This window comes from Trifolium pratense, linkage group LG2 (assembly GCF_020283565.1).
Source record: "Trifolium pratense cultivar HEN17-A07 linkage group LG2, ARS_RC_1.1, whole genome shotgun sequence".
Classification (NCBI taxonomy): domain Eukaryota; kingdom Viridiplantae; phylum Streptophyta; class Magnoliopsida; order Fabales; family Fabaceae; genus Trifolium; species Trifolium pratense.
In genome coordinates, this window is record NC_060060.1 from 36007008 (window position 1) to 36032944 (window position 25937).

Here is a 25937-nt window from a genome sequence, read left to right on the forward strand (position 1 = left end):
ACAACTCAATCTCCTAATAGATAAATATGATAGTATGTTTTTACTCCCTCCGTTACTTTTTCTTTGTCGTTTTAGAAAAAAATATTGTTTCAAATTGTTTGTCGTTTTGATAATTTAAGATTATATTTTGTCTATTATACACTCGTATAAGTTTCAAATATTTAGGAGTAGTTATTGAAACCGTAAAAGATTTAGTATATATTTAGGGGGGTGTATTAGATTGAGATTTCATGGGATTTTAAAAGACATTTTTATGACAAAAAAATCTTGAGGTATTCAATTAAGACTTTTAAAAAAGTTAAATAAATCTTGTGGTATTCAATCAAGATAAATAAGATTTTTTTTCAAGGCAACAAAATCCGTTGATATTCAATTGAGATTTGTTCTTACTTTTAAAATGTCTATTGGTATTCAAAAGTCTACCGATTTTGATGGATTCTTGTTTGGAATGGATTTTGAGAGACTTTTTAGTTGAAAATACACTTGACAGACTTTTTCAACAATCTCACCAAAAACCTTGAGACTTTTTTGAACTCTCCAAAACTTTTTACTTTCAACTGTATAAAATTTCTTCTTCTTCTTTATTACTTTCACAGTTCATCATCACTGCACCAGGTTTTTTCTTCTTTTCTTTGTTCACTTTTTCAACAATCTCCCCAAAAGCCTTGAGAATTTTTCAAACTCTTCAAGACTTTTTACTTTCATCATCATTATACCGGTTTTCTTCTTCTTTTTCTTCTTCTTTACCTATCAAATATGTTTTTTTGCAAAAAAATATTTTAACCAATTCTATATCTTTTTTACAAAGTTTTGATTATTACAACGGCAAACAAATTTTTTTCGTCACACATTCATCTGCTTCTATTTTCCATCAATGGTGGTGGTGGTGGTGATAACTTTTTTATTGGTGATTAGAAACATATACGTAAAAATGTACAAAAAAAAAAGAAACATATACCTAAAAAAAAATGTAAGGTTTTTTTTATAAAAATCTTTGGATTCCAAAAAAATATAATTTCTTTTATTAAAATTTATTGATTCTTTTAAAATTTTCCTAATATACAAAAATTTTCTAATATATAAAGTGTTATGAAATCTTGATTGTAAAAGAGTCTTTTGAAAAAATCTCTCAAAATCCATTCAAATCATGTGTTAAAAATCTTGATTGTAAAAAAGTCCTTGTAAAAAAGTCTTTAAAATCTCACAAAATCAATATAGTCCAACAAAATCTCATAAAATCATCAAGATTTTTTTTTGCCAAAATTGTCTCATAAAATCTCAATCCAATACACCCTCCTTAAAAAACTAAAGTGTTTTTTTTGGTACATAACATATTAATTTTTTTTGGTACATAATATATTAAATTTATTGGAAAGATAAAGTGTGTGCAAAAATAAATAAAAGAAAATTATTAGTAAATTAAAATAAGGATATAATAGGAAAATAAGATACAACAATACAGTTTCTTAATTTATTATTTTTTTTTCTAAAACGACAAAGAAAAAGAAAAAGTAACGGAGAGTATAAATTAAGAGATAAAATTTACCCATTTTGAAATTTTTAAAAAATAAATTAACATTAACTTCATTAACTAAGAGATTAAATCCGTGCTTATCAAAAAAAGAAAAGAAGTGTTTTTTTTTTACTGCAAAAAAACAAAGAAATGTTTACTCGAGTCCTTTATTAAATAAATAAAAAAAATGGTAAGATACGGAATCCAAATCTTGTCCACCAATCCACAGAGGTGCCGGCCGCCGCATCCGTGAAATTCACGTCACACACCAATCCGTGGTGAGTAGCAGTAGCAATAATAATGTTGACGATTATGAGCCAAATTGGTTTCCCTCTTTACGTCAACAACTCTTCTGGGAGGAGGAGCAATAGTTATTGCTGCTATGCCTCCTCCGCTTCAATTTCCGATCCTCAAGTTCTTAATGGGAACACAGTCTCTTCCTCCAGAAAAGAGATCCGTCTCGGTTTACCTAGCAAAGGTCGTATGTCTTCTGATACACTCGAACTTCTCAAGGATTGTCAATTGTCAGTTAAGCAGGTTAATCCCAGACAGTATGTTGCTCAAATTCCTCAGGTCAGTCACTAGTTAGTTACATTGCTCAAATTCATTATTAGTTCAGGTATTATCAACAATTGATTTGTTCATCAACTATTGGTATTACTGATTTTGCAGATTTCCAACTTGGAAGTCTGGTTCCAGAGGCCCAAAGACATTGTAAGGAAATTGTTATCTGGAGATCTTGATCTCGGTATCGTCGGACTCGATATACTCACTGAATTTGGCCAGGTCAGACCATCTCTTCAAAATTTTATTATCTCATTTTCTAATATTTCACTTGTTTTTAAGTATGCATTTAAGCATAATAATATGGCTCTTTGGTAAAATTAAGCTATAACCCGATAGCTGAAAAACTAGCCGATAACCTATGAAGCACAAACACGACACTGACACGTGACACCGATAATAATTTGAGAAAACGACACGATTCAATGTAATAAGAGTATAAAATGACATTTGGGTAAAAAAAAAAGTATAAAATGACATAAAAGTAGATAGTTAGTGGGTAGTTAATATATTTTTAAGAAAATAAAGAAATACTAAAATGAAAATAATAAGGGTAAAAATGTAAAAAACTATAAGCTATAAGCTCAAACACCAGTTGAAATAGCATCTCAAAATACGCTATAAGCTAACTAGGGAAGCTTGTTACCAAACACGTCTCATTTTTATCAAACAAGCTTATAAGCTAGTTCAATAAGCTATAAACTAGCTTATTGGAATTACCAAGCAGACACTATTTAATTAAGGACACTCGACACTGGTATTTCAATTTCCATCAACCTAGTGCCAATGAAATGATTTTATGTACCACAATTTACAGTCTTTTTCGACGTTTTTGCTAACCATTTATGTTCAGCTCTGTTATATAATTTATAATAAATATTTGCTTTCTGAAAAATTTGAAATAGTTTCTAAGATTGATAGCAAAGCAGTATACATCTACCACAACACATAATATATGTGTTAATGTGAAAGAGGAGATTTATTGGAGGGAAAGTTTTCATTTTTTTACAGCAATTACCCTTATCAGTTCTCAATTAATGCATTGTTTTTTCGGGATACATAGTCTATGCTACATGTGGCAAATGCTACAAAATTACTAGCAAAGGGAAATCATTGACCATGCTTAATACCATTATTTTCTTAAAACTAAATTAAAGCATGCATTCTACTCTACTCATCTGATCCCTTCAATTTATTCAGAGAAGCATTAGATCACTGTCTCTTTTCCATTTCTTCACCGGCAATTCCTACTGAGACCAGTAACTTAGTGACTATTCACATTTTGTGCAAAGAGTTATTTTCTCACAGCTCTGACGAGTTGAAAATTGAGGATGCTACTCTTACTCATAATATTAGAAATATGTCAAGACCAGCTTGCTTCTTCTTTGTAGCATCCATCTCTGGTCCTCACGGAGAATATCTATGCACGTGTTGAAATTTCACACAGCTTTGTGTGCTTTAGCCCTGATTGACGATTCTAATCGTGTGTTTCTTTTTTGTATGTTGTCTATCTAAGTTACATCCACAATTTTCCAGCTTGGAACTTTTCTTTTCCCCTAAGCTTAAGTGCAATTGCAGATCAATGCTCTAGGATATCCATGAGAATCAAAAAAATTATCTTATAATTTTTATCCTTTATCAGGGCAATGAAGATCTTATTGTTGTCCACGAGGCTTTGGAGTACGGTGATTGCCGTTTATCCATTGCGGTGAGTTAAAATTACATGCTTATGAAACTGCTAGATCCTACTCCTTTCCATTTCATTGCTTTGTGCAATTAACTTTCTTAATTAACTCCCATTGTTTCAGATTCCCCAATATGGAATATTTGAAAATGTAAATTCACTAGAGGAGCTAGCAAAAATGCCTCAATGGACAGAAGAAAAGCCTCTGCGAGTTGCAACTGGATTCACCTATGTATGTGATTCACATTCAACTGATGTTTCTAAGTTTTATCTGTGATACAGTTTCTGCTGTTTTCCTTTTAATAGAGAAAGTCTGATCTGACTTTCCTTCTCACTGTTCAGCTGGGTCCTAAATTTATGAAAGATAATGGCATTAAGCATGTGGCATTTTCAACTGCTGATGGAGCACTGGAGGCAGCTCCTGCGGTGAGAGATACTGTTTGTTTTATTAGAAGTTATTCCTTTATGTTTTCAGATTATAAAGCATATATTTTATTGTTCTGTCTTTTGTTATGAGCAGTGAATTAGATCAAATGATAGTTATTGGGGTTTGGAAGGAGTTTGACTGCTATAGTTGTTGATAAATTTCGTCATTGTTGTATAGCTTAATACACTAATATGCTTGAATATTTTCTGTGATCCCAAAAATCAAGGATAAGCATTATGTTAATGTCTAATGGCTGAAGCAGACTATCTTCAAATTTCATAGGATGTAAAACTGAAGATGCATTCTATCTGGCTGATTAATTTGTGGTTAGATATACATAGAATAGTCAATATTCTGTGTTCAAGGATGACAAATATGCTATGAACTGTCAAGAATTATAAATTATAGGTTTCTTGAATGTTCGTTAAATGTGTTTTTTATTCTGAAGATATAACAAGCTTTATGTGCTTTTGTTGTTTCCCATCTATATTTTCTCATTGAAAAGCTTTATGTGCCATGTTGACCGGCGTTTGTTAATGTTACTGGTTTTTGTAGCATTGTTTAAGTAAAGCATTTAGGACCCCCATTGAATTGAGTAGTTTGATATAATTATAATTTCTGGTTGACATTGAGTCTTTAGGACCCCCATTGAATTGAGTAGTTTGTTAAACTTCCATTGTGCTCTTTTTTCTGTTTTATGCCGAGGTGGGGAGTGATGTGACATTGAGTCTGTGTTTGACTATTGGGTCTCAAGACTTGTTGCCATTGAACTCTGCTCTTAGTGATAACCGACAACATCTATGTAGTGTGAATTTCAGTTATGATTTTAGTTGATTCATGATGATGATACTAATAATGAAACTTTTTAGTAGAAACTATAACCTCTTCCCATATAAAATATTTCCCTGTTATCTTCTTCTCAGACCCTTTTTTCTTTGCACCTGCAAAGAAGTAATTAATTTCTTTATGACCGTCTCCATCTCATTGATGCTGCTGCCATATGCTTGACCTGATCTTTTTGGTTCATTTAGATAATTATGTCTTTGCTCTATTTAGATGGGGATCGCAGATGCTATCTTGGACCTTGTAAGTAGTGGAACTACGCTGAAAGAAAATAACTTGAAGGAAATTGAAGGTGGAGTTGTTTTGGAAAGTCAGGTTAGCAATTATCAAAATTTCTGACCTTGCCTATGATCTATTGTCCTGTTGCCTTTTTACTTAAAAAAGGCACCAGGAAATTGCCGCTTCTCATGCCTTATCAGATTTGGTTCCACTCTGACAATTGAACACTTTTTAGGCTGCTCTTGTTGCAAGCAGGAAATCATTGATCGGACGAAATGGAGTACTCGAAACCACTCATGAGATGCTTGAAAGATTGGAGGCACATCTGAGGGCCATGGGGCAGTTCACTGTGCGTACATAGAATTTATAGTTCCTGATCTCCCGAAACATAAGTTTCTTCCTTTCGTTTTGTTCCATTTTCTAATGCTAAATTTGGCAGGTTACTGCAAACATGAGAGGAAGCAGTGCAGAGGAAGTTGCTGAGAGAGTGCTGAGCCAACCATCATTATCTGGGTTGCAGGTGTGATATGGGACCCTAATTCATTTTAGGGGAGGATCTTCTCCCTTTCTGTATTTGCTTTCTGCACTAGCATAATCTGATTTATATTGTGCATTGTAATAGTGAGCAGTATAATCTTTCTTTTACCACTCCTAATTTTAAGAGTCCCCTTTGATTGTTTATCTGCAGGGACCCACAGTAAGTCCCGTTTTCAACAAGCGCGATGGAAAGGTATCAGCAGACTACTATGCCATAGTCATATGTGTGCCCAAGAAAGCATTGTACAAGTCTATACAGCAATTGAGAGCGGTGAGTTTTTTAACTAATGTCAAAGCAGTTGGGTTTGGATTTTCTTTCAAGCAGGGGAAGATTGTTGTGAGATTGTAGGGCCAACTCAGAAAAAAAAAATAGAAAGTTAAGGTTGAATTGGTGTTTGAAAGGGAAGAACGCCGAGAAACCAGTTGTATGGATTTATTATTAGTCTATGTGATTCCCTGACCTGTTGTCCTTGGCAATGGCAAGCATGACAATAAGTTATTGGACTCTTCTCAAAACTTTTGCTTATCATATGGCATTACATTTTAGTTAAATCCCATGCATATGGTTTGAACTTTGAACGCATATTAAAAAACTATATTTCTTTCTTATTTATCACATGAATCTCATCAATTTCTTGTTGACTACGTTAATATGATGCAGATTGGAGGCAGCGGAGTTCTCATATCACCCTTGACCTATATTTTTGACGAGGAAACTCCTAGATGGCGTCAACTTCTTTCTAAACTTGGGCTTTAGTCATACATGTGTACCACTTATGCAGTTGTTTGTTCTTTCTAAACTATCAATGCAGAAGGAACTGTAGCAAACTGAAATCAAATTTAATTTCTTGCTCAATAAGACGATAATAGAGGAAAATCCCACTTCTGCATCATTTTATATGTTGAAAATTTTGTAGCAAGCTTGTAGTTTATGTTCTTCAATTAATTCTCTGTAATGCTATACTTGGTTAGATAAGTGGGGATGGAGGGTTGAAGTTTTAACTTCAACAATTGTGAGAGTTAAACTATGGTGTTGTAATTTTTAACTTTAGTTTATTTTATATTTGCTACTACCACCTACCTCAATGAGCTGGCCATTGAAGCATGTGAAATTTAAAACTTGCGGTAATGTCCAACATTAATTAATCAATTAACAAAATTAAAATTGACTAACTAATTAGTATTTGTTCATTTACGTAACTAAACATAAAATAGTGATAAAATAAAGATATCATTGACTAAATAGTTAATAAACTATACTCTCTTCTGTTACTCCTAAAAAAACTTTCTTTGATCATATTTTTTTTTGGGTATTCTCTTCGATTATTATTTTAGGTTCATTGAAAAAGTGACATATTTAGTAGAAGGGGTGTTTTAACTGCTCTCATATCTTTTGATTAGGAAAGCTGCACGGTCTATATTAAGTGAAAATTTATTTTAATATTTTGAATAAAGTTGTGAATCTCAATTTGATACTCGAAAAATAAACCTTGAACAACTTGGTATTTATCTCAATCAAAATTTAAAAAATATTATTTTTTAAACCACATGTAACAAAATCGGATCAAATCAAATTACGTATTTTTTAGAAAATTTCTCATCCCACCTACCCACTTTCTCACCCACCCCTTGTTTTTCCATTTTTGCCCTTGGTCAAAAAATTCGGAACGCGTTTTCCGAATTTTTTTAGTTCAAATTTGGAAAAAATTCGGAAAATACATTCCGAAGTTGTTTTTAAAGGCAAAAAAAAATTCAGAAAACGCGTTCCGAATTTTTTGACTAAAGACAAAAATAGAAAAACAGGGGGTGGGTGAGAAAGTAGGTAGGTGGGATGAGAAATTTTCATTTTTTATTTGATCACAACTCATGCATATCGTTTAACTTAGTCACTAAGAGAAAAAAGATATAATGATTTATTTTTTGGGATGATGACAAAAATTATATTTTAAGGAAAATAGGTAATTGCTTCAAAAAAAAAAAGAAAAAGGAAAATAGGTAATTATTGTTAGACTTTTGGTGATAACAACAAGAACTAGCAGAAGCCATACATATATGAGTTCATTATCTCTCTCTCTCTCTCTCTGAAACTGACTGAAAAATGCCTTCACGTTGTGAAATTTGCTGTGAGATTCTCATCGCTGTCTTGCTCCCTCCATTAGGTGTTTGTCTCCGCCATGGTTGCTGCACTGTATGTACTCTCTCTCTCTCTCATATTGGATCTGAAAATTTTGATAGCATAATAATTAGGTTTATTGTAAATGATTATTGACAGATCCAATATTTTGTATGTTTTGCAGGTTGAATTCATCATTTGCTTGCTCCTTACAATACTAGGGTATATTCCTGGTATAATCTATGCTCTCTATGCAATTATCTTTATTGATCGTGATCAGTACTTTGATGAATATAGGCGTCCTTTGTATGCACAATCACAATACTAGTAACTAACACATATTGTGATTGTGTTCTTCATTATGTAATGGATATCACTTCAATTTTATTATTATCTGTAATTCTCAATTTTCATTGAGATTGAACTTGGTACTACTACTAGTAGACTTTGAATTTGCATTATTTGTTTCGTTCTATATGTTTTAGTTGAGAACAAGTACTCCCAAGCAAGTGTTTTAAGTCTTTTAGAAATTTATATGGTAACGTGATTGTTGGTTGTATGGTTATATATAAGTACTTATGGAATCAAATTATGAAAAATTAAGTGGTTAGTTATATTGTGGAAGATAGTATGATATGATTATTTGATCTTGTTTATGATAGAATAATGACACCTTAAGCCACTAGATAAAGACCTTGAAGTGATGTTGAGTGATGGCTTGCTTGACAGTTCATTAACTACTCAGTATAAGTTTATAATATTTGTTGATTGAACTTAATTCTTCATAGGATTACCTCCTTTTCCCTGTCGGATGTCTGGATGTCTCGATATTCAGGATTCTTCTGTGATGCTCTCTGTTTTCCATTATTTCGCATGTCTTAGTTTTGCATACAGTACCTTAAGTAATATAGTAATATCTTACTATAATCTTTAGTTCTTGTAAGGGGGTTTTATGGGTTTGAAATTTGAAAGTCAAAACCATATATTTTTGGGGCTGCTTGAAGTGAATCAAACAGGTTAATAATGCTCAAAAAATGTTCCTCTATTTTTTCTTCTTCAAATTAAATGTTAGCTTTGTTTTTGCAGTAAAAGAAAACCAGTTCTTTTCCTTAGATGGAAAATCTCTACATATGAATTTCTATTTTAATCTGCTAGCTCACAATTTATCTATTTACATCACATCATTCTTAACTGAGACTTAGAGCATATCGCGTCTGTTTGTTTTGGGAGAGTTAATGATGATTTCTCCAAATGTGTTTCACGAGAAGATCGCCCATCACAGAAAACTCTTGATAATTTTTAAATGCTTAACTAAAGGTCATGAACAATTTTATGACTTGTTAAATTGTGAAGGATCTGGATATCTTTTTTGATATTTTGAGTTTAGTGTTAACAATACTCTTCAATGTTTTATTATTGGTTTCCAACTTTTCATATTACTTACTAGTTTGATGTATATAGCCTGATAAAAAGTAGTATAACTAAGATTTGATTAGCCTAAGCTTTGTTCTTGAAATCTTTTAATTACCACTAGTCAGTGAACTTGCCAAGTGATTTTCGTAACAAAAGACTGGATTCTTTTTAAAGTGAAACATGAATTTTGAAAACAGAACATATGTCACATAATCTGCTAGCTCACAATCTTTTAGTTTATGTTTTCCAAATAATGGTTGCTATTCCAATAGAATTGCTTCACAACCATAGTAAATGAGTCTGTTTCGCCAAAAGATTCAGCACTCTGTTCCTATTGTGACAAGCCTTCGATTGTGGTGGCTCCGAGACATACACATAATTGCATCAAAATCCCACATCAACACTGCTACTGCTTCCACATTCTGCAGTAACCTCTGTAGTTTTATCATTAGAATCGTGATATTTCAACTATGTCAGTACAATACAACATGATATACTTCAATTCAAACGTTTAACACTAGGCTCTATGGTTTTATCATTTTAACCGTGATATTTCATGAAACCGATTAATTGAACTAAATCTAATCAAACCGGTTAGTTTGGTTCAGTTTTATTTCCAAAAACATTAAAAAACCGAACCAAAGCAAACATATGAAAATTTCATCGATTCGGGTTTTTTTTTTTTTATTACTAAAAATTGTTCTAAACTAAACCGATTACACTCCTACTTATAGATATACCATCCGTCCCTCTAAAGCCATGTGAGATGCCGGAATCCTTCCAACAAAACACCAAAATATCAAAGTGTTCCCCGGCTAATTATTCAAATCTTAATGATTAACATTTATTATGCCAATTCCTACCACTATGAAGCAAGAGGTGAAAGAGGTCTAAAGACATACACATATACATGTTCAGCATTAAAGATTTGAATAATTAGCGAAAACTCAGTTCGTTACTTAATTAGTAGTTGGTGTAAAATCTTGAAAATTTTATATCAAGGAGTGTTTTTTTTTTCTTCTCAAATTTGTCATTTTTATAACATTCATTAATTAAGTAGCTAAAGAATAAAAATAGAAAATTAGAAAAGAAGCTTGGGAAGAAGTATATTAGCGCCAAGAAGTATATGAGCGCCAAAAAGCTCTCTCAAGATCATATATCCTTTTTTGCCTCTTCAGAAATTTCATTGGTGTAAATGTCACACCAAACTTTTCAGGGAAGAAGTAGTAACTTTATTTTGTCTTAATTCATTAGTTCTTAGCGAAAAGGAGTTTGGTAATTCTGAATTTGATTGCGAGATAAATACAATTCGATAAAAATGGTTGCTCTAAAAAAGCGAACCAAAGTTATTCGAAACAAGAGTTCATTAATCAGTCGAGTTCAATCAATTGGTGTCAAATTAGTGCTAATTTAGGATTGCAAATCACGTGTTAAAAACTACTTATCCTTTTTTTTGAAGCAAAAAAACCAACTTTCAATCTAATCCAAACAATAGCAGCTTAGCTAGAAACACAACAATTTTGTTAAGGAAAGTAAGAAACAGGGGAAATGGAAGAAAACGAGGCCGAGTGGAGCGAGTTAACTCGTGAGTGTCTCATCAACATCCTATCTCGACTCACCGTTGAAGATCAATGGCACGGTGCGATGCTTGTCTGCAAATCATGGTTCAACGCCTTCAACGAACCATCTCTTCACTCTGTATTCAATCTCGATCCCTACTTTGACTCGCCATCCGAGTCACCTCGCTGGTGGACCCTCCAATTCGAGTCTAAGATTGATTCCATGCTTCAATCTGTTGTTCAATGGACTCATCTCTTCCTCACCCAAATTCGCATTCGACACTGCTCTGATCGCTCTCTTACTCTCGTTGCAGAAAGGTATAATCTTTCTTCCAAATTTAGTTACCCATTTGTCCCCTTTGTTTTTGTTTCCAGAATCTAGGATCAGTGATTTCAAATTGGAAATTGGGTCTGCAATTATTTTTTTTTAATCGCTTTTGACTCTGAAATTGGGTTCCCTTTAATCTCAATATACTATATTGTATGTGTTTAATTTCATGTTTGGAGCAGGCAAAAGTGAATTCAGTGACATATAAGTGATTTTGATCAGAGTAGAATTGATTTTGTCTTAAGAATTTTTTTATTTTACCTTCAAAGCTAAAATTCGGAACTTTTGTATCTACAGTTGAATTTTAGCCTCAAATTTATTTTTCAACTCACTTTGACATGAATGCATCCAAAACATAAATCATTTTACATTCAATTCACTTTTAGTCCAGAAACAATTTTATAAAATCAATTCATTCAAAAAAAAAAAAAATCCAAAACCAAACACACACTATTCATGCAAAGTGTTTTGTGCTTTCATTCGCGAATATAATATTCGAGCATTTAGCTTTTATGTCTGTATGTACATCGTCTGAAGCCTCGCGCTGTTTGGCATTTTCTTTTGTAGATGTCCAAATCTTGAGGTGTTGTCAATCAGAAGCTGCCCTCGTGTTACTGATGATTCTATCTCTAAGATTGCTGTTGGTTGTCCAAAATTAAGGGAATTGGACATCAGCTATTGTGAAAACTGTGATTGATACACCATTGTAACACTAGAAGAAGCTTGAACAAGAAGATGAAGGAAACGGTTAAGCTCATTGTGAGCATGAACCAGAAAAATTTTATTATTACACACTTAGTTTTTACAATGAGAATGAGTTAACTATATATACAAGATGAACCAACTAATAGCTAACTAACATTCAGTTATGAATGTGTAACAAACTACTAACCAACTACAAACTAATCACTAACTGAATACTAACTAACTAAAGGATAGTACTGCAGTAACTTGTTAAGTTACTGACTTTCATTAGTCTCAACAGTCCCCCTCAAGCTGGAATGAATGTCAATGGTTCCAAGCTTGCTTAGAAGTGTGTGGAATGGACCTGGATGTAGTGATTTAGTGAAAATGTCTGCTATCTGCTCTTTTGATGATACAGGTAGCAAGTGAATAATGTTGGCTTGGACTTTGTCTCGAACCACATGACAGTCAATTTCTATATGTTTAGTCCTTTCATGAAAGACTGGGTTGGCAGCAATGTGAAGAGCTGATTTGTTGTCACAATATAGTATAATTGGAGAATCATGAGGTATTTGAAAGTCCTGCAGTAGATATAGAAGCCATTGTCCTTCACAAGCTGCTTGAGCTAATGCTCTATACTCTGCTTCAGAGCTAGACCTTGATACAACAGTTTGCTTTTTGCTTTTCCAGCTAATGATAGAAGTGCCAAGAAAGAAACAAAAACCAGTAGTTGATCTTCTCGTATCAGGGCATGCACCCCAATCAGAGTCAGAATAACCTTTAAGAGCAAGTGATGATGATGAACTGAAGAATAAACCTTGACCAGGGTTGTTCTTCAAATATTTGAGAACATGTAGACCAGCTAGCATATGAGCATCTGTAGGTGAATCAAGGAACTGACTAAGTTTGCTTACAGCATAGGATATCTCAGGCCTAGAGTGTGTCAGGTACAACAATCTTCCAATTAATCTTCTGTATGTAGTGGGATCAGAGATAGCATTACCAGAAGATTTTTGCAATTGAAGGTGAGGTTGCATAGGAGTGGGGGTTGGTTTGGTACCAAGTAGGCCAGAATCTTGAAGAAGATCCAAGGTATATTTTCTCTGACATAGTGAAATACCTGTTTTGGATCTTGCAACTTCAAATCCTAAAAAGTATTTGAGAGAACCCAAATCCTTAATGCTGAATTTTGTATCTAGAAGAGCTTTCAACTGATGAATTTCATCGATGTCTGTTCCCCCTAAGACCAAATCATCAACATATACAAGTATAGCAGTGAATCCAGTTGATGTGTTCTTAGTGAAGAGAGAATAGTCAGCTTTGGATTGGATATAACCTGATGAAAGCAATGTCTCAGTGAGTTTAACATTCCACTGTCTGCTTGCTTGTTTTAATCCATAAAGAGATCTTTGTAACTTGCATACTAAGTCAGGATGAGCAAGGGGCAACCCAGGAGGAGGTTTCATGTAAACTTCCTCATTAAGATCTCCATGTAAGAAAGCTGTATTAACATCAAGTTGAAATAGAGGCCAATTTTGAGAAGCAGCTATAGCCATGAAGGTTCTTACAGTGGTCATTTTGACAACTGGGCTGAATGTATCTATGTAATCAATACCTTCAGTTTGAGTGAACCCTTTTGCTACTAGTCTAGCTTTATGTCTCTCAACAGTTCCATCAGCATGTAGTTTCAATTTGAACACCCACTTACATCCAATAGCTTTCTTATGAGGTGGTAATTTGACCATATCCCAGGTATTATTCTTCAATAAAGCAGTCAGTTCAACATTAACAGCACTTTTCCAATTCTCATCACACATTGCCTCCTCATATGATGATGGTTCAGTGAGGGTGGATATGTTAAGTGCATAGTGTTTGTGTGCAGGAGATAGATGATCATATGATATAAATGAAGATATAGGAAACTTACATTGGGAAGATGATGGATGTGTAGAATCAGATGCAGAATGACTTATATTCCCCAGGATTTTGGTGTGGTAATCTTGAAGATATGATGGAGGGTGTTTGACTCTATCTGACTTTCTGACAGGGTTAATGGAAGGTGGTGCTATGATGGGTAAACTATTGGAACTGGTAGTGAGAGGAGTATTTGTAGAAGTAGGTATCATGACATCTGTCTCAATGACAGGATCACAGGGTGAATGATGATCATGGGTTGGTGAAGGTGGAGATGAATGATCATCTGGACTATGAGTAGATGGAATGGATGTTGGTGAATGTGGAGTAGCTGTTTGTAAGAGAGGAAGTGAAGGTGAAGATGAATGATGAGTAGAATGATTAGTGAATAGCATATCTAAGTCATCATAAAGAATAGGTGACTGTGTAGCAGAATTAGTTTGATCAATTTGGTGTTGATTTTTAGTATAAAAAGGAAAGATGTGTTCAAAGAACACTACATCCCTAGAAATGAAAACCTCTCTAGATTGTAAATCAAAGAGAATGTGTCCTTTGACACCGGTTTTGAGGCCAAGAGAGACACATTTCCTTGATCTAGAATCTAGTTTATGTCTATTAGTTTGAAGAGTAGTAGCATAAGCTAGACAACCAAAAACTTTAAGATTATTAATATCAGGTAAACAGTTATAAAGCATTTGATAAGGAGATTTCTGAGATAAAAAAGGAGTAGGTAATCTATTTATGATATGTACAGAGTGACCAACTGCATGAGCCCAAAAAATTTTAGGTAAATGAGATTGAAACAAAAGGGCTCTAGCAGTGCCTAAAATGTGTTGATGTTTTCTCTCCACAATGCCATTTTGCTGTGGAGTAGCAACACAAGAACATTGATGAATGATTCCATTTTCATTGTAAAAATCTTTAAGCAAAAATTCAGTCCCATTGTCTGTTCTGATACATTTGATATTGCAGTTAAATTGAGTTTTCACCATAGCATAGAAAGATTTAATGTGAGTTGAGGCTTCTGATTTCACTTTCATTAGATAAATCCATGTAAATCTGCTTCTATCATCAACAACAGTAAGAAAATATTTGAATCCAAGCATGGAAGGGATAGCTAATGGTCCCCATATATCCATGTGAACTAGGTCAAAGTTAGAAGCAGATTTAGTGGAGCTTAGTGTAAAGGGAAGCCTCTTTTGTTTTGCAAAGAAACAAGCATCACAGGGAACAGAAGAATTGGAAATTTTAACAAAAGGAAATTTTTTATTCAATTCAATCAATTTGTCATTTGAAGCATGACCAAACCTTTTGTGCCACACATTACAATCACTATTCTTGTGTGACTCTAAACTATGTACATCAGTGATTTTATTGATATTATTGATACATGAAGTATTTGGAATATGACCTAGACTAACTTTGGGTGTTGTGAGAATATAGAGGCCATTAAGCAAATCAGCTACACCAATCATCCTCCTTGATGAACTCTCCTGTATCACACATTTATTATCATTAAACATCAAAGAACAGTGCAAATTTTTGGTTAATTTTGGGACAGATATAAGATTGAAAGTAAAATTTGGAAAATAAAGCACATCAGTTAAGTATAACTGATGATCAAACATGATTGTACCAGCAAGGCAAGTATTCACAAGGGTTCCATTTGGTAGTTTGAGGTTTATAGGAGGAATTTGTTTCAAACATTGAAAATATTTAAGATCAAAGCAAATGTGGTCTGTTGCACCAGTATCTAAGATAAATTGATCAGAGTTATTGGATAAGGGAATGGTGCATAAGATACCTGTATTGGTGGTTACATGGTTTATGCTATGAGAAGGCATTGAAGTGGAGCCTTGAAGAAGTGCTAGTAATGCCTTGTGCTGAGCTGCAGTAAAGGAGAATTTACCAGTTTTATGATCATTATTACCATCTTCACAATTGGCAGTTGGAGTTTCATCATCATCATCATCATCATCAACATTAGCACAGTTGTTGATAGCCCTATCATGTTGGAGATGCTGCATATGAGGTGGATATCCATACTTTATCCAACAATTGTCAACAACGTGATTAGTTTGACCACAGTGTGAGCAGAGTTTGTTCCCTTTACCACGTCCACCATTACCATAAGATCTACCACCCCTAGTGCCTCTACCACGAGTGGAATGACCCCTACCAGCATAGTGATTATTACCAGAAACTGCTAGCAACTTAGATTCATCTACAGGGGTAGCTAACTGCCTCTCTTGTTGAATAAGCAAGGAGTAAACTTTACCTATAGTTGGAAGTGGATCCATCAACATAATTTGGGAACGGACAACATGATATTGCTCATTTAAACCTTTCAAAAATCTAATCACTTGGTCACTCTCTTTATAGGATTTCATCTTAGCAATAGCAGCACATCCATGAACACAGTTATGAACACAATGTGAATCAGGAATTGGACGAAAATTATCAAGTTCTTGCCATAATTTTTTCAATGAGGTATAGTAAGTAGAAATAGTACTATCACCTTGCTTAAGAGATGAAATTTCATCTTGTAAATCAGAGATACGAAAAACATCACCTTGATAGAATCTTTCTTTGAGTTCTTGCCATATCTCTGAAGCTGAATCCAACCATAGAATACTCTGAGAAATTTCTGGGCTAACAGAATTATTGAGCCAAGATAAAAGCATAGTGTTGCACCTATCCCATGCCAAAGAATCACGATCATCATCATCTGGTCTTGGAAGCGTTCCATTGATGAAGTGCATTTTGTTCTTGGATCGAAGCGCCATAGTCATAGCACGAGACCAGGAATGATAATTGGGGCCAGAGAGAAGAGGTGTAACCAGAGCAAGATTAGGATTTTCATTCGGATGCAAGAAATAAGGGTTAAGAGTATCATTTTGATAACCCTTATTCTGAGAATTGGATGAACTTGCGCCATTGAAGGCACCAACATTGCTATCCACAGACATGATGGAAAAACAATGCAAGATCGAGGAAAAAGAATGAGAAATTCAAGGGTACAAACTTGAATTTGGGGAAAACAGAAACAAGAAGCAGAATTGGGAAAAATTGCAGCGAAAGAAACGAAATTGAAGGAGTGTGTAACCTGAATCAATGATTAACAATGGCATACCTCAATTTGAGGTCTGATACCATGTGAAAACTGTGATTGATACACCATTGTAACACTAGAAGAAGCTTGAACAAGAAGATGAAGGAAACGGTTAAGCTCATTGTGAGCATGAACCAGAAAAATTTTATTATTACACACTTAGTTTTTACAATGAGAATGAGTTAACTATATATACAAGATGAACCAACTAATAGCTAACTAACATTCAGTTATGAATGTGTAACAAACTACTAACCAACTACAAACTAATCACTAACTGAATACTAACTAACTAAAGGATAGTACTGCAGTAACTTGTTAAGTTACTGACTTTCATTAGTCTCAACAGCTATTGTTATGAGATAACTCACGAGTCATTGGTGCTGATTGGAAAAAATTGCACCAACCTTAAAGTTCTCAAGAGAAATCTCATGAATTGGCTTGATCCATCCCAACATGTAGGGATTGTTCCTGCCGAGTATCTAAATGCTTGTCCGCAAGATGGAGATGCTGAAGCTGCCGCTATTGCTAATTCTATGCCTCATCTAGAGTGTCTAGAGATTAGGTTCTCCAAGTTAACGGCTAAAGGCCTCAATTTGATATGTCAGGGGTGTCCTAACCTTGAGTACTTGGATTTGTCTGGCTGTGCTAACTTAACTAGTCGAGACATTGTAAATGCATCGTCCAGTTTGTCGAGCCTGAAAGACATAAAAAAGCCAAATTTCTACATTCCAAGGTCCGTCTATCACACTGAAAGGTATGGACATTGGAACCTATATGATGAGAGATTTCAAACAGATATTTTCCGAATCTGACCGTTGATAAGAAGATTATCCAAGATTTAAGCTATGACTCTATCAACCCATCTTCTTCCTACTGCTCTGTGCAGATCTTAATCGGATTTCTTCGGTCATCAACCCAGTCAAATATATCTTACAGAAGTTATGATCTTTGTCTTTGTAATTCCTGTTCTATTTTGTATGTTTTCCTTGTATCTGTAATGTGTATGTATAGAAGATCATTGTCTCAGGTCCCCATAATGGATTTACCTAATAATATTACGATTATTTCTCTTTACTTTGGCTGTTGCTTTTTTTCTTATATGTTCTCGACTTCTAGTTAGCAATCAACCATAACAAATTGTATTATGCTCTTAAGTTCCTTGTTTAACTTTTTTGTATCTTTCTTGTTCAGAGAAGCCTACCTGTTGCGACATTTATGCTAGTAGTAGCCTTGTAGGAATTTATCTACTACTAGAACTTAAGTTGGTTGTCAACTAATGGGTTGTTGTTGAATATTTGCTAGTATCATTGAGGTGAGTTGTGATTCTGAAGTTTAAGATCGGGTGAATTTTTTATTTAAATTGCTAGCCAGATTTGTTTGATTTCTTGGTGGACGAAGTGATGGATCTAGAGCCTAAAAGCGTGGTTGTTAAACTCCAAAGTTAACTCATAGAATTCGAGAAGATAACAGCTTGTTTATTAAATTGTTTTTTGGGTAAAGTCAGGTAGACTCATAGAATAGCGAATTCCAAAATGATTGAACGAGCAGTACAAATTAAAAGCAGGTTGTTAACACATTGTAAATATTTTGATTTTGATTTGACACATTAATACAGGTCTTGCAAATCATATATGTGATTGTACCTTTGGGAATTAGCTGTAAGCTTAAATTATGCCATGGACACCAAGGTGATTGAAGATGAACATTCAGGTAATTGGAATTTAAAAGAAGCAAGGTCCTAAAAGCAATATGAAAATTATATTCCTTAATGTTGCCACAAGTAAGGATGAAGGTTTGATTGAATTGGAGTTTGATCGACCCCGAACATTGCGTGGATTTAAGTTACTTGGCCCTTTATCAACTTTTCCCTTTGCTTGGGCAACATTGCTGCATGTAAGACACAAATATACATTGCTGCATGTAAGACACAAATTGTATGTGATAAAAATGTCCAATATGTATGCCATTTTTGGGTACAAGAAATAAGATTAAGAGAGTAAAAGAAAAACTAGTAAGCGAGAAGTTCAAAATTGGTTACGTTTAGGCTCATTTTGTTGCTTGGAGGTTCTAGAATCTCCCGTGTCTATGGTCCTTGTGTTTCCGTTAGCTGAATGTGTGAGGATGGTGAATATCATAAAGAACAGTATAGCTAGTGTTTTACTCATCTTCAACTTGATGATTGAATGTGATTTTTCCAAGTGATTACTGGTGCTAAGGTAATAAGAAAAGTACTAATGTTTGTGGGAATGCACTTAGATTTGTAGTTAAGTTCGTTATTTATAATCAGATTTGATGCACCTTTGTTATTAGGATGGATATAGCAGAGTGAATTGCTTCTTTTGCACTTGCCTGAAAGGATTCTTTTCTGAAATGGAGACACTTGCAGATGCTTATTTGTAATTGTGCTATCTTACCGTATCTGGTTTTCTGGTATTCTTTCAGTTACACAGAATTTAGCACAATGAATATGACAGTTGGTTGAGAATGTATTCTTTGATAACCATGGTGAGTTGGTAATAGAAAAGTAAAGGAGACCTTTTACACATCCCTTTATTCTTTCTCCTTCCTAGTCTTGTAATGTAAAGGGGATACCTTGATCACCCCACCCCACTCACCCCACCACTATTGGTGACTTGGTTTGGCCTTTCTTTAGCTTCATCAAATTCTACTGCCAAATTTTTATTCTTTTTTGTATGTATGATGTGTTGTCAACTTACAACCATTGACTCTGAGTTACATTTTTTTCACTGATTTTTAAAATATTTTTTCTAATACTTACAAGTATACAAGAAAACTATGATCCAAGTATACAAGAAAACTATGATTCAAAGAGGAGGATTGTCCAATCCAATATAAGCCCTCACACCAGGTTCATGACTTCCGATGTGGGACTCCAAATTGGATTCATGAAGTTCAACTTACACATGAAAATCGCCAACACATGCATGTAGAATCTACAATTAAGCAGAGATTTGTATTCCACGCTCGACGATGAGCACATAAATGATGACACTGGTAAATAAGGAAGGGACCAGGTTAAAAAGAATGTGCTAAAAATTAAGCCAAGTTATAAAGTTTCTGCTACGATGAAGTAATAATGAAGATGTAAGACTTAATACTGGTAAAAGTTGTCAAGTACTGAATAATCCTCGCAACTTATTGACCAAGACACCAATCACATATTAACTATTCCTGAATGTTCTATTTATTAATCCACCATCTTGTATAATTTGAGCTGTGTATCATTTAAAGTCTGTTACAATCAAAGCAGCAGCAGTATAATAGAAATCATGGTTACATTTGTATGTCATTTTTTTCTAAATCATTTATTCGTAAAGGAAAGAGAGATTGTCAGTAAATACCTTTTTAGAAAAAAGTTAGGAAGGGGGAACTTTTATTAATTAAAGCGTCTGTCGATGAATACTTTGCAAGAACTATTGCAAATAAAATGAAGGCACAAGATGAGAAAATGGAGTAGATCGTCATTGTTGAGAAGATTCTTCGATCAATGAGGAGGAAGAAAGGCTACTAATGACATATGAAGATCGTAGAAGAAATGCTATAATTGGCTGATTGTTGTTCTGACTGTTGGAGGTCAAAGTTCATACAACACTCTAAATATGTCTTGGATTGAAAATTTTGAGATATTACCATACATTTACAATTTTTCAGTTAAATAAAAGTTCAAATGGAAACAAGGTTTTGCAAAAGATTTCAAGTTTTGAACCATTCTTTTGCTAAGTGCTTTTGGCCTTGTAAATATTGTAGATTACTTTTTCAAAATAAATTTACAGATTAAAACCCATAGAATGAGTGAATAATTATTAAATCTTAATGGGTGGATCAGTGGGAGACAGGCTTTTGATTCAAGGAGTCACAAGACAAAGGAGAAATGTCAAATGTGTAGATGTCTACAATATGTTAGTTACCAAAGCCCACATCGACTAGTTTTGAAATGAAAAAACTATGATCTTGCTATAAAATGAAAGAACTCTTTGCAAATCAACTTACGGAACCATGTGATAAGCACAAAGCGAACTATTCTTTCGCCTTTTACTAAAGAATACCGTGTGCTTGTCACTAAAAGTGGTATACGCTTATTTTTGAAAGAGTTCTCTCTAAAGAGAGCACTGCAATTTTAGTTCAACAATTTCATTTGAAAAATTGTAGGAGTGATGTAAACTGTGAATCTGTCACCCCATTTTCTTTCTACTGGTCTGTGAAGGTATTAGTCAGATTTTGTCGGTTATTGATGCAGTCAAATATATGTTATAGAAGTTACTATCGTCTTCGTCCTTGTAATTCCTATTCTATGTTGTTCATCGGTAATTGGAATTCAAAAGAAGCAAGGTACTAAAAGCAATGGGAAAAATTTGAATTCGAGTTTGATCTATCCCGAACATTGTGTCGGTTTAAGTTACTTGGTCCTTGATAAATCATTCCCTTGGCTTGGGTTTAAGTTACTTGGTCCTTAATTTATAACCTTTTATATAAAGAATCCACGACTATGAGCACATATACGGCGACTAATGAGGAAGGGACGGAGCAAAAATCTTTTATGAGCTTCAAAGTGGTGCTAAATGCCGATCACAGAACTGAACAATTCTCATAATTACATAATTTCATGCAACTCATTGACTAAGTAAGACACTAATCACATACTATTAACTTTTCCTCATTGTGAGTGTTGTAATCTTGGTGGAAGGGAACAACTTTATTAAACTTTTTTCCGGTTAAATAAAAGGCCAATTAGAAACATTGTCTTGAATGTAGATTATATAATGAAGCCTCTTCACGTATCAGAGATTTTGCAAAAGATTTAAACTGATTGAAGGAATGAATAACTATTAAATCCTAATAATGTAAAGGTCGGTGGGCGGAGGAGGACATGGTTTTGATTGTGAGCCACAAGACTAAGAAAAAAAAAAGATAAATGTTAAGTGTGTACTCTGCACTATGTTCTTAAAGCCCACATCGACTAGTGCAGAAATGAAGAAATGATGCTTGGGCTATAAAATAAAAGAACTCTTTGCATTGTTAGTCACGGAACCGTGTGATAAACACAAAGCGAACTATTCTTTCGCCTTTTACTAAAGAATACCGTGTGTTTGTCACTAAAAGCGGTATACGCTTATTTTTGAAAGAGATCTCTACCAAGAGATCTCTGCAATTTTAGTTCAATATTTGTGGTTGTACCTTGGGGAATTATGCCGTAGCTGTAAGCTTAAATTATGCCTTGGACACTAAGGTAATTGAAACAAGTATGTTAAGATGAACATTCAGGTAATTGGAATTTAAAAGAAGCAAGGTACTAAAAGCAATATGAAAATTATATTCCTTAATGTTGCCATAAATAAGGATGAAGGTTTGATTGAATTACAGTTAGATCGACCCTGAACATTGTGTGGATTTAATTTACTTGGCCCTTTATAAATTATTCCCTTTGCTTGGGCAACATGCAATCCTGGAAATGTTCTTTGAGTGCCTGGTTTGCTTGGTTCCATGACCATATACATTGCTGCATGTAAGAGACAAATTGTATGTGATCAAAATGTCCAATTTGTATGCCATTTTTGGGTACAAGAAGTCAAGAAATAAGATTAAGAGAGTAAAACAAAAACTAGTAAGCGAGATGTTCAAAATTGGTTACGCTTAGGCTCATTTTGTTGCTTGGATGTTCTAGAATCTCCCGTGTCTATGGTCCTTGTGTTTCCATAAGCAGAATGCATGATGATGTTGAATATCATAAAGCAAAATGTTTCCATAAGCAAAATGTCCAATTTGTATGCCATGATGATGATGTCTTTATAAGTTATATTGTTCTTTATATAACTTGTGTTTTACTCATCTTCAACTTGATGATTAATGTGATTTTTCTAAGTGATTACTGGTGCTAAGGTAATAAGAGAAGTACTAATGTTTGTGGGAATGCACTTAGATTTGTAGTTAAGTTCGTTATTTATAATCAGATTTGATGCACCTTTGTTATTAGGATGGATATAGCAGAGTGAATTGCTGCTTTTGCACTTGCCTGAAAGGATTCTTTTCTGAAATGGAGACACTTGCAGATGCTTATTGTAATTGTGCTATCTTACCGTATATGGTTTTCTGGTATTCTTTCAGTTACACAGAATTTAGCACAATGAATATGACAGTTGGTTGAGAATGTATTCTTTGATAACCATGGTGAGTTGGTAATAGAAAAGTAAAGGAGACCTTTTACACTGTCCATTTTACATTTGAAGAAGTTGAACATTAGAAAAGTAAGATGTGTTGTCAACTTACAACCATTGACTTATATATGATCCAAATATACAAAAAAACTACAATTCTTAGAGGAGGATTGTCCAATCTTATATAAGCCCTAACACCGGGTTCATGACTTCCGATGTAGGACTCCAAATTGGGCTCAGGAAGTTCAACTTACACATGAAAATGAAAATCGGTAACACATGCACGCATAATCTTCAATTAAACTGCTAATTAAACAGAGATTTGTATTCCGTGCGCGACGATGAGCACATAAATGATGACACGGGTAAATAAGGAAGGGACCTGGTTAAAAAGGATGTGCTAAAAATTAAGCCAAGTTATAAAGTTTCTGCTACAATGAAGTAATAATTAAGATGAGGAAGGGAGAATTTTTATCAATTAAAGTGTCTGTCAATGAATACTTTGGAAGAACTCTTGCAAATAAAATGAAGGCACAAAGTGATCAAATGTAAGCATAATTTTTATAATGAAAGGCTTCTCGTGTCACAAGGTTTTGCAAAAAATTTCAGTTTTGAACCATTCTTTTTTTCTAAGTTTTTTGGTCCTTGTAAATATTGTAGATTACTTTTTCAAAATCAATTTACAGATTAAACCTCGTAGAAGGAGTGAATAATTATTAAATCTTAATGGGTGGATAAGTGGGAGACAGGCTTTTGATTCTTGAGTCACAAGACAAAGGTGAAAAGAGAATTGTGTCAAGTGTGTGGATGTCTACATTATGTTACCAAAGCCCACATCGACTATTTTGGAAATGAAAAATGGTGCCTTTGCTATAAAATGAAAGAACTCTTTGCAATTAAACTTACGGAACCGTGTGATAAGCACATAGCGAACTATTCTTTCGCCTTTTACTAAAGAATACCGTGTGCTTGTCACTGAAAGCGGTATACGCTTATTTTTGAAAGAGTTCTCTCTAAAGAGAGCTCTGCAATTTTAGTTCAACATTTGCATTTGAAAAATATTAGAAGAGAGGAAAAATAATGTGAGATGTAATCATCTTCTTTCTACTGATCTGTGCAGATCTTAGTCAGATTTCTTTGGTTATTGATCCAGTCAAATATATGTTATAGTAGAAGTAATCTTCTTCCTCCTTGTAATTAATTCCTATTCTACGTTGGTTGGAGGTAATTGGAATTCAAAAGAAGAAAGGTACTAAAAGCAATGTGAAAAATATATTCCTTAATGCTGCCATAAATAAGGATGAAGGTTTGATTGAATTCGAGTTTGATATCGACCCCGAACATTGCGTGGGTTTAAGTTACTTGGTCCTTTATAAATCATTCCCTTTGCTTGGGGAACATGCAATCCTGGAAATGTTCTTTGAGTGCCTGGTTTGCTTGGGGAACATTGCTTCATGTAAGAGACAAATTGTTTGTGATCAAAATTTCCAATCTGAATGCCATTTTTTGTACAAGAAATAAGATTAAGAGAGAAAAAGAAAAACTAGTAAGTGAGAACTTCATAATTGGTTACTTTTAGGCCCTTTTTGTTGCTTGGAGGTCCTAAAATCTCCTGTGTCTGTGGCCATTGTGTTTCCATAAGCTGAATAACAGAAAGATAGAGCTAGTGTTTTGCTAATATCCTGTGTCTGTGGTGTCCTTGCTGCATTGAATTACATTTTGTTTTCTTTCTCAACTGATTTTAAAATCTTTTTAATTTATAATCTTTTATATGAGGAATCCAAACATACAAGAAAACTTTACTAATTACAACAATCGAAATCCGTTTCAGAACCTCTAAAATCTTCAATAAATAAATACAAAAACATACATGCATGTAGTATAATCTACAAATAGACAGCACAAAACACGAATGCAAAAAAAGAGGAGAGATTCGTATTCCACAACTATGAGCACATAAACGGCGACTAATGAGGAAGGGACCGAGCAAAAATCTTTTATGAGCTTCAAACTGATGTAAATTCCGATCACAGAACTGAACAATTCTCACAATTACATAATTTCATGCAACTCATTGACCAAGTAAGACACTGATCACACACTATTAACTTTTCCTCAATGTGAGTGTTGTAATCTTGGTGGAAGGGAACAACTTTATTAAACTTTTTTCGGTTAAATAAAAGGCCAATTAGAAACATTGTCTTGAATGTAGATTATATAATGAAGCCTCTTCACGTATTAGAGATTTTGCAAAAGATTTCAACTGATTGAAGGAATGAATAACTATTAAATCCTAATAATGTAAAGGTCGGTGGGCGGAGGAGGACGTGGTTTTGATTGTGAGGCACAAGACTAAGAAGAAGAAAAAAAAGATAAATGTTAGGTGTGTACTCTGCATTATGTTATTAAAGCCCACTTCGGCTAGTGCAGAAATGAAGAAATGATGCTTGGGCTATAAAATAAAAGAACTCTTTGCATTGTTAGTCACGGAACCGTGTGATAAACACAAAGCGAACTATTCTTTCGCCTTTTACTAAAGAATACCGTGTGTTTGTCACTAAAAGCGGTATACGCTTATTTTTGAATGAGTTCTTTCTCAGGAGAGCTCTGCAATTTTAGTTCAATATTGTTTAGATATTTATCGTTAGAGCTCTGCAACAATGATCAACATGCTTAGCAAGAGTTCTCTTTTTAGCTCTGCTACAAGGATCAACATGTTCAGCAGCATGTTATTTAAAAAGCTTTCTTGCTAGAGGAAGTCAGTTAACAAAACTTTATTGAATAAAATTTCTACTTTTAGAGTAAATGATGAACCAGATTATTTGGGTGAATCTGCATATACACATGTAAT

The 25937-nt window shown here is 34.0% G+C and overlaps 3 protein-coding genes and 4 non-coding genes across 8 annotated transcripts; all 7 read left to right on the plus strand.

Moving 5' to 3' along the window:
• Window positions 1–1694: 1694 nt before the first annotated feature.
• Window positions 1695–6867, plus strand: LOC123906930 (ATP phosphoribosyltransferase 2, chloroplastic-like). The gene is made up of 10 exons (XM_045956964.1): window positions 1695–2086; window positions 2186–2299; window positions 3720–3785; window positions 3886–3993; window positions 4104–4187; window positions 5245–5346; window positions 5486–5599; window positions 5690–5770; window positions 5939–6058; window positions 6449–6867. The coding sequence occupies exons 1-10, from the start codon at window positions 1814–1816 to the stop codon at window positions 6542–6544; spliced, it is 1158 nt and encodes a 385-aa protein (XP_045812920.1). The 5' UTR covers window positions 1695–1813; the 3' UTR covers window positions 6545–6867.
• A 940-nt stretch (window positions 6868–7807) lies between these two features.
• LOC123906931 (UPF0057 membrane protein At4g30660-like) lies at window positions 7808–8524 on the plus strand. The gene is made up of 2 exons (XM_045956965.1): window positions 7808–7975; window positions 8085–8524. Exons 1-2 carry the CDS (start codon window positions 7886–7888, stop codon window positions 8226–8228), a joined length of 234 nt encoding a protein of 77 aa, XP_045812921.1. The 5' UTR covers window positions 7808–7885; the 3' UTR covers window positions 8229–8524.
• A 2184-nt stretch (window positions 8525–10708) lies between these two features.
• On the plus strand, window positions 10709–17987 carry LOC123906933 (F-box protein SKIP1-like). Of its 2 annotated transcripts, XM_045956967.1 has the most exons (4): window positions 10758–10827; window positions 10858–11190; window positions 11768–11872; window positions 17257–17987. In XM_045956967.1, the coding sequence occupies exons 2-4, from the start codon at window positions 10862–10864 to the stop codon at window positions 17723–17725; spliced, it is 903 nt and encodes a 300-aa protein (XP_045812923.1). In that variant the 5' UTR covers window positions 10758–10827; window positions 10858–10861; the 3' UTR covers window positions 17726–17987. The 2 variants fall into 2 exon arrangements, with proteins under 2 accessions (XP_045812922.1, XP_045812923.1); XM_045956966.1 differs by having other exon boundaries at window positions 10709–11190.
• A 2939-nt stretch (window positions 17988–20926) lies between these two features.
• LOC123911944 lies at window positions 20927–21043 on the plus strand. Its single transcript, XR_006810807.1, has one exon. It is a non-coding gene; the product is annotated as a U5 spliceosomal RNA (small nuclear RNA).
• Window positions 21044–21960: 917 nt separating this feature from the next.
• LOC123911941 lies at window positions 21961–22077 on the plus strand. The gene has a single exon (XR_006810804.1). It is a non-coding gene; the product is annotated as a U5 spliceosomal RNA (small nuclear RNA).
• A 1917-nt stretch (window positions 22078–23994) lies between these two features.
• On the plus strand, window positions 23995–24111 carry LOC123911942. Its single transcript, XR_006810805.1, has one exon. It is a non-coding gene; the product is annotated as a U5 spliceosomal RNA (small nuclear RNA).
• A 1465-nt stretch (window positions 24112–25576) lies between these two features.
• Window positions 25577–25693, plus strand: LOC123911943. The gene has a single exon (XR_006810806.1). It is a non-coding gene; the product is annotated as a U5 spliceosomal RNA (small nuclear RNA).
• The last annotated feature ends 244 nt before the right edge of the window (window positions 25694–25937 follow it).

Coding starts and splice junctions, on each gene's coding strand:
- LOC123906930 (XM_045956964.1), top strand. CDS start 1,814: ATGTTGACGATTATGAGCCAAATTGGTTTCCCTCTTTACGTCAACAAC. Junction 3,994..4,103: donor TTGCAACTGGATTCACCTAT/GTATGTGATTCA, acceptor CTCACTGTTCAG/CTGGGTCCTAAATTTATGAA. Junction 5,347..5,485: donor GAGTTGTTTTGGAAAGTCAG/GTTAGCAATTAT, acceptor AACACTTTTTAG/GCTGCTCTTGTTGCAAGCAG.
- LOC123906933 (XM_045956966.1), top strand. CDS start 10,862: ATGGAAGAAAACGAGGCCGAGTGGAGCGAGTTAACTCGTGAGTGTCTC. Junction 11,191..11,767: donor CTTACTCTCGTTGCAGAAAG/GTATAATCTTTC, acceptor TTTCTTTTGTAG/ATGTCCAAATCTTGAGGTGT. Junction 11,873..17,256: donor AAATTAAGGGAATTGGACAT/CAGCTATTGTGA, acceptor CATTAGTCTCAA/CAGCTATTGTTATGAGATAA.
- LOC123906931 (XM_045956965.1), top strand. CDS start 7,886: ATGCCTTCACGTTGTGAAATTTGCTGTGAGATTCTCATCGCTGTCTTG. Junction 7,976..8,084: donor TCCGCCATGGTTGCTGCACT/GTATGTACTCTC, acceptor TATGTTTTGCAG/GTTGAATTCATCATTTGCTT.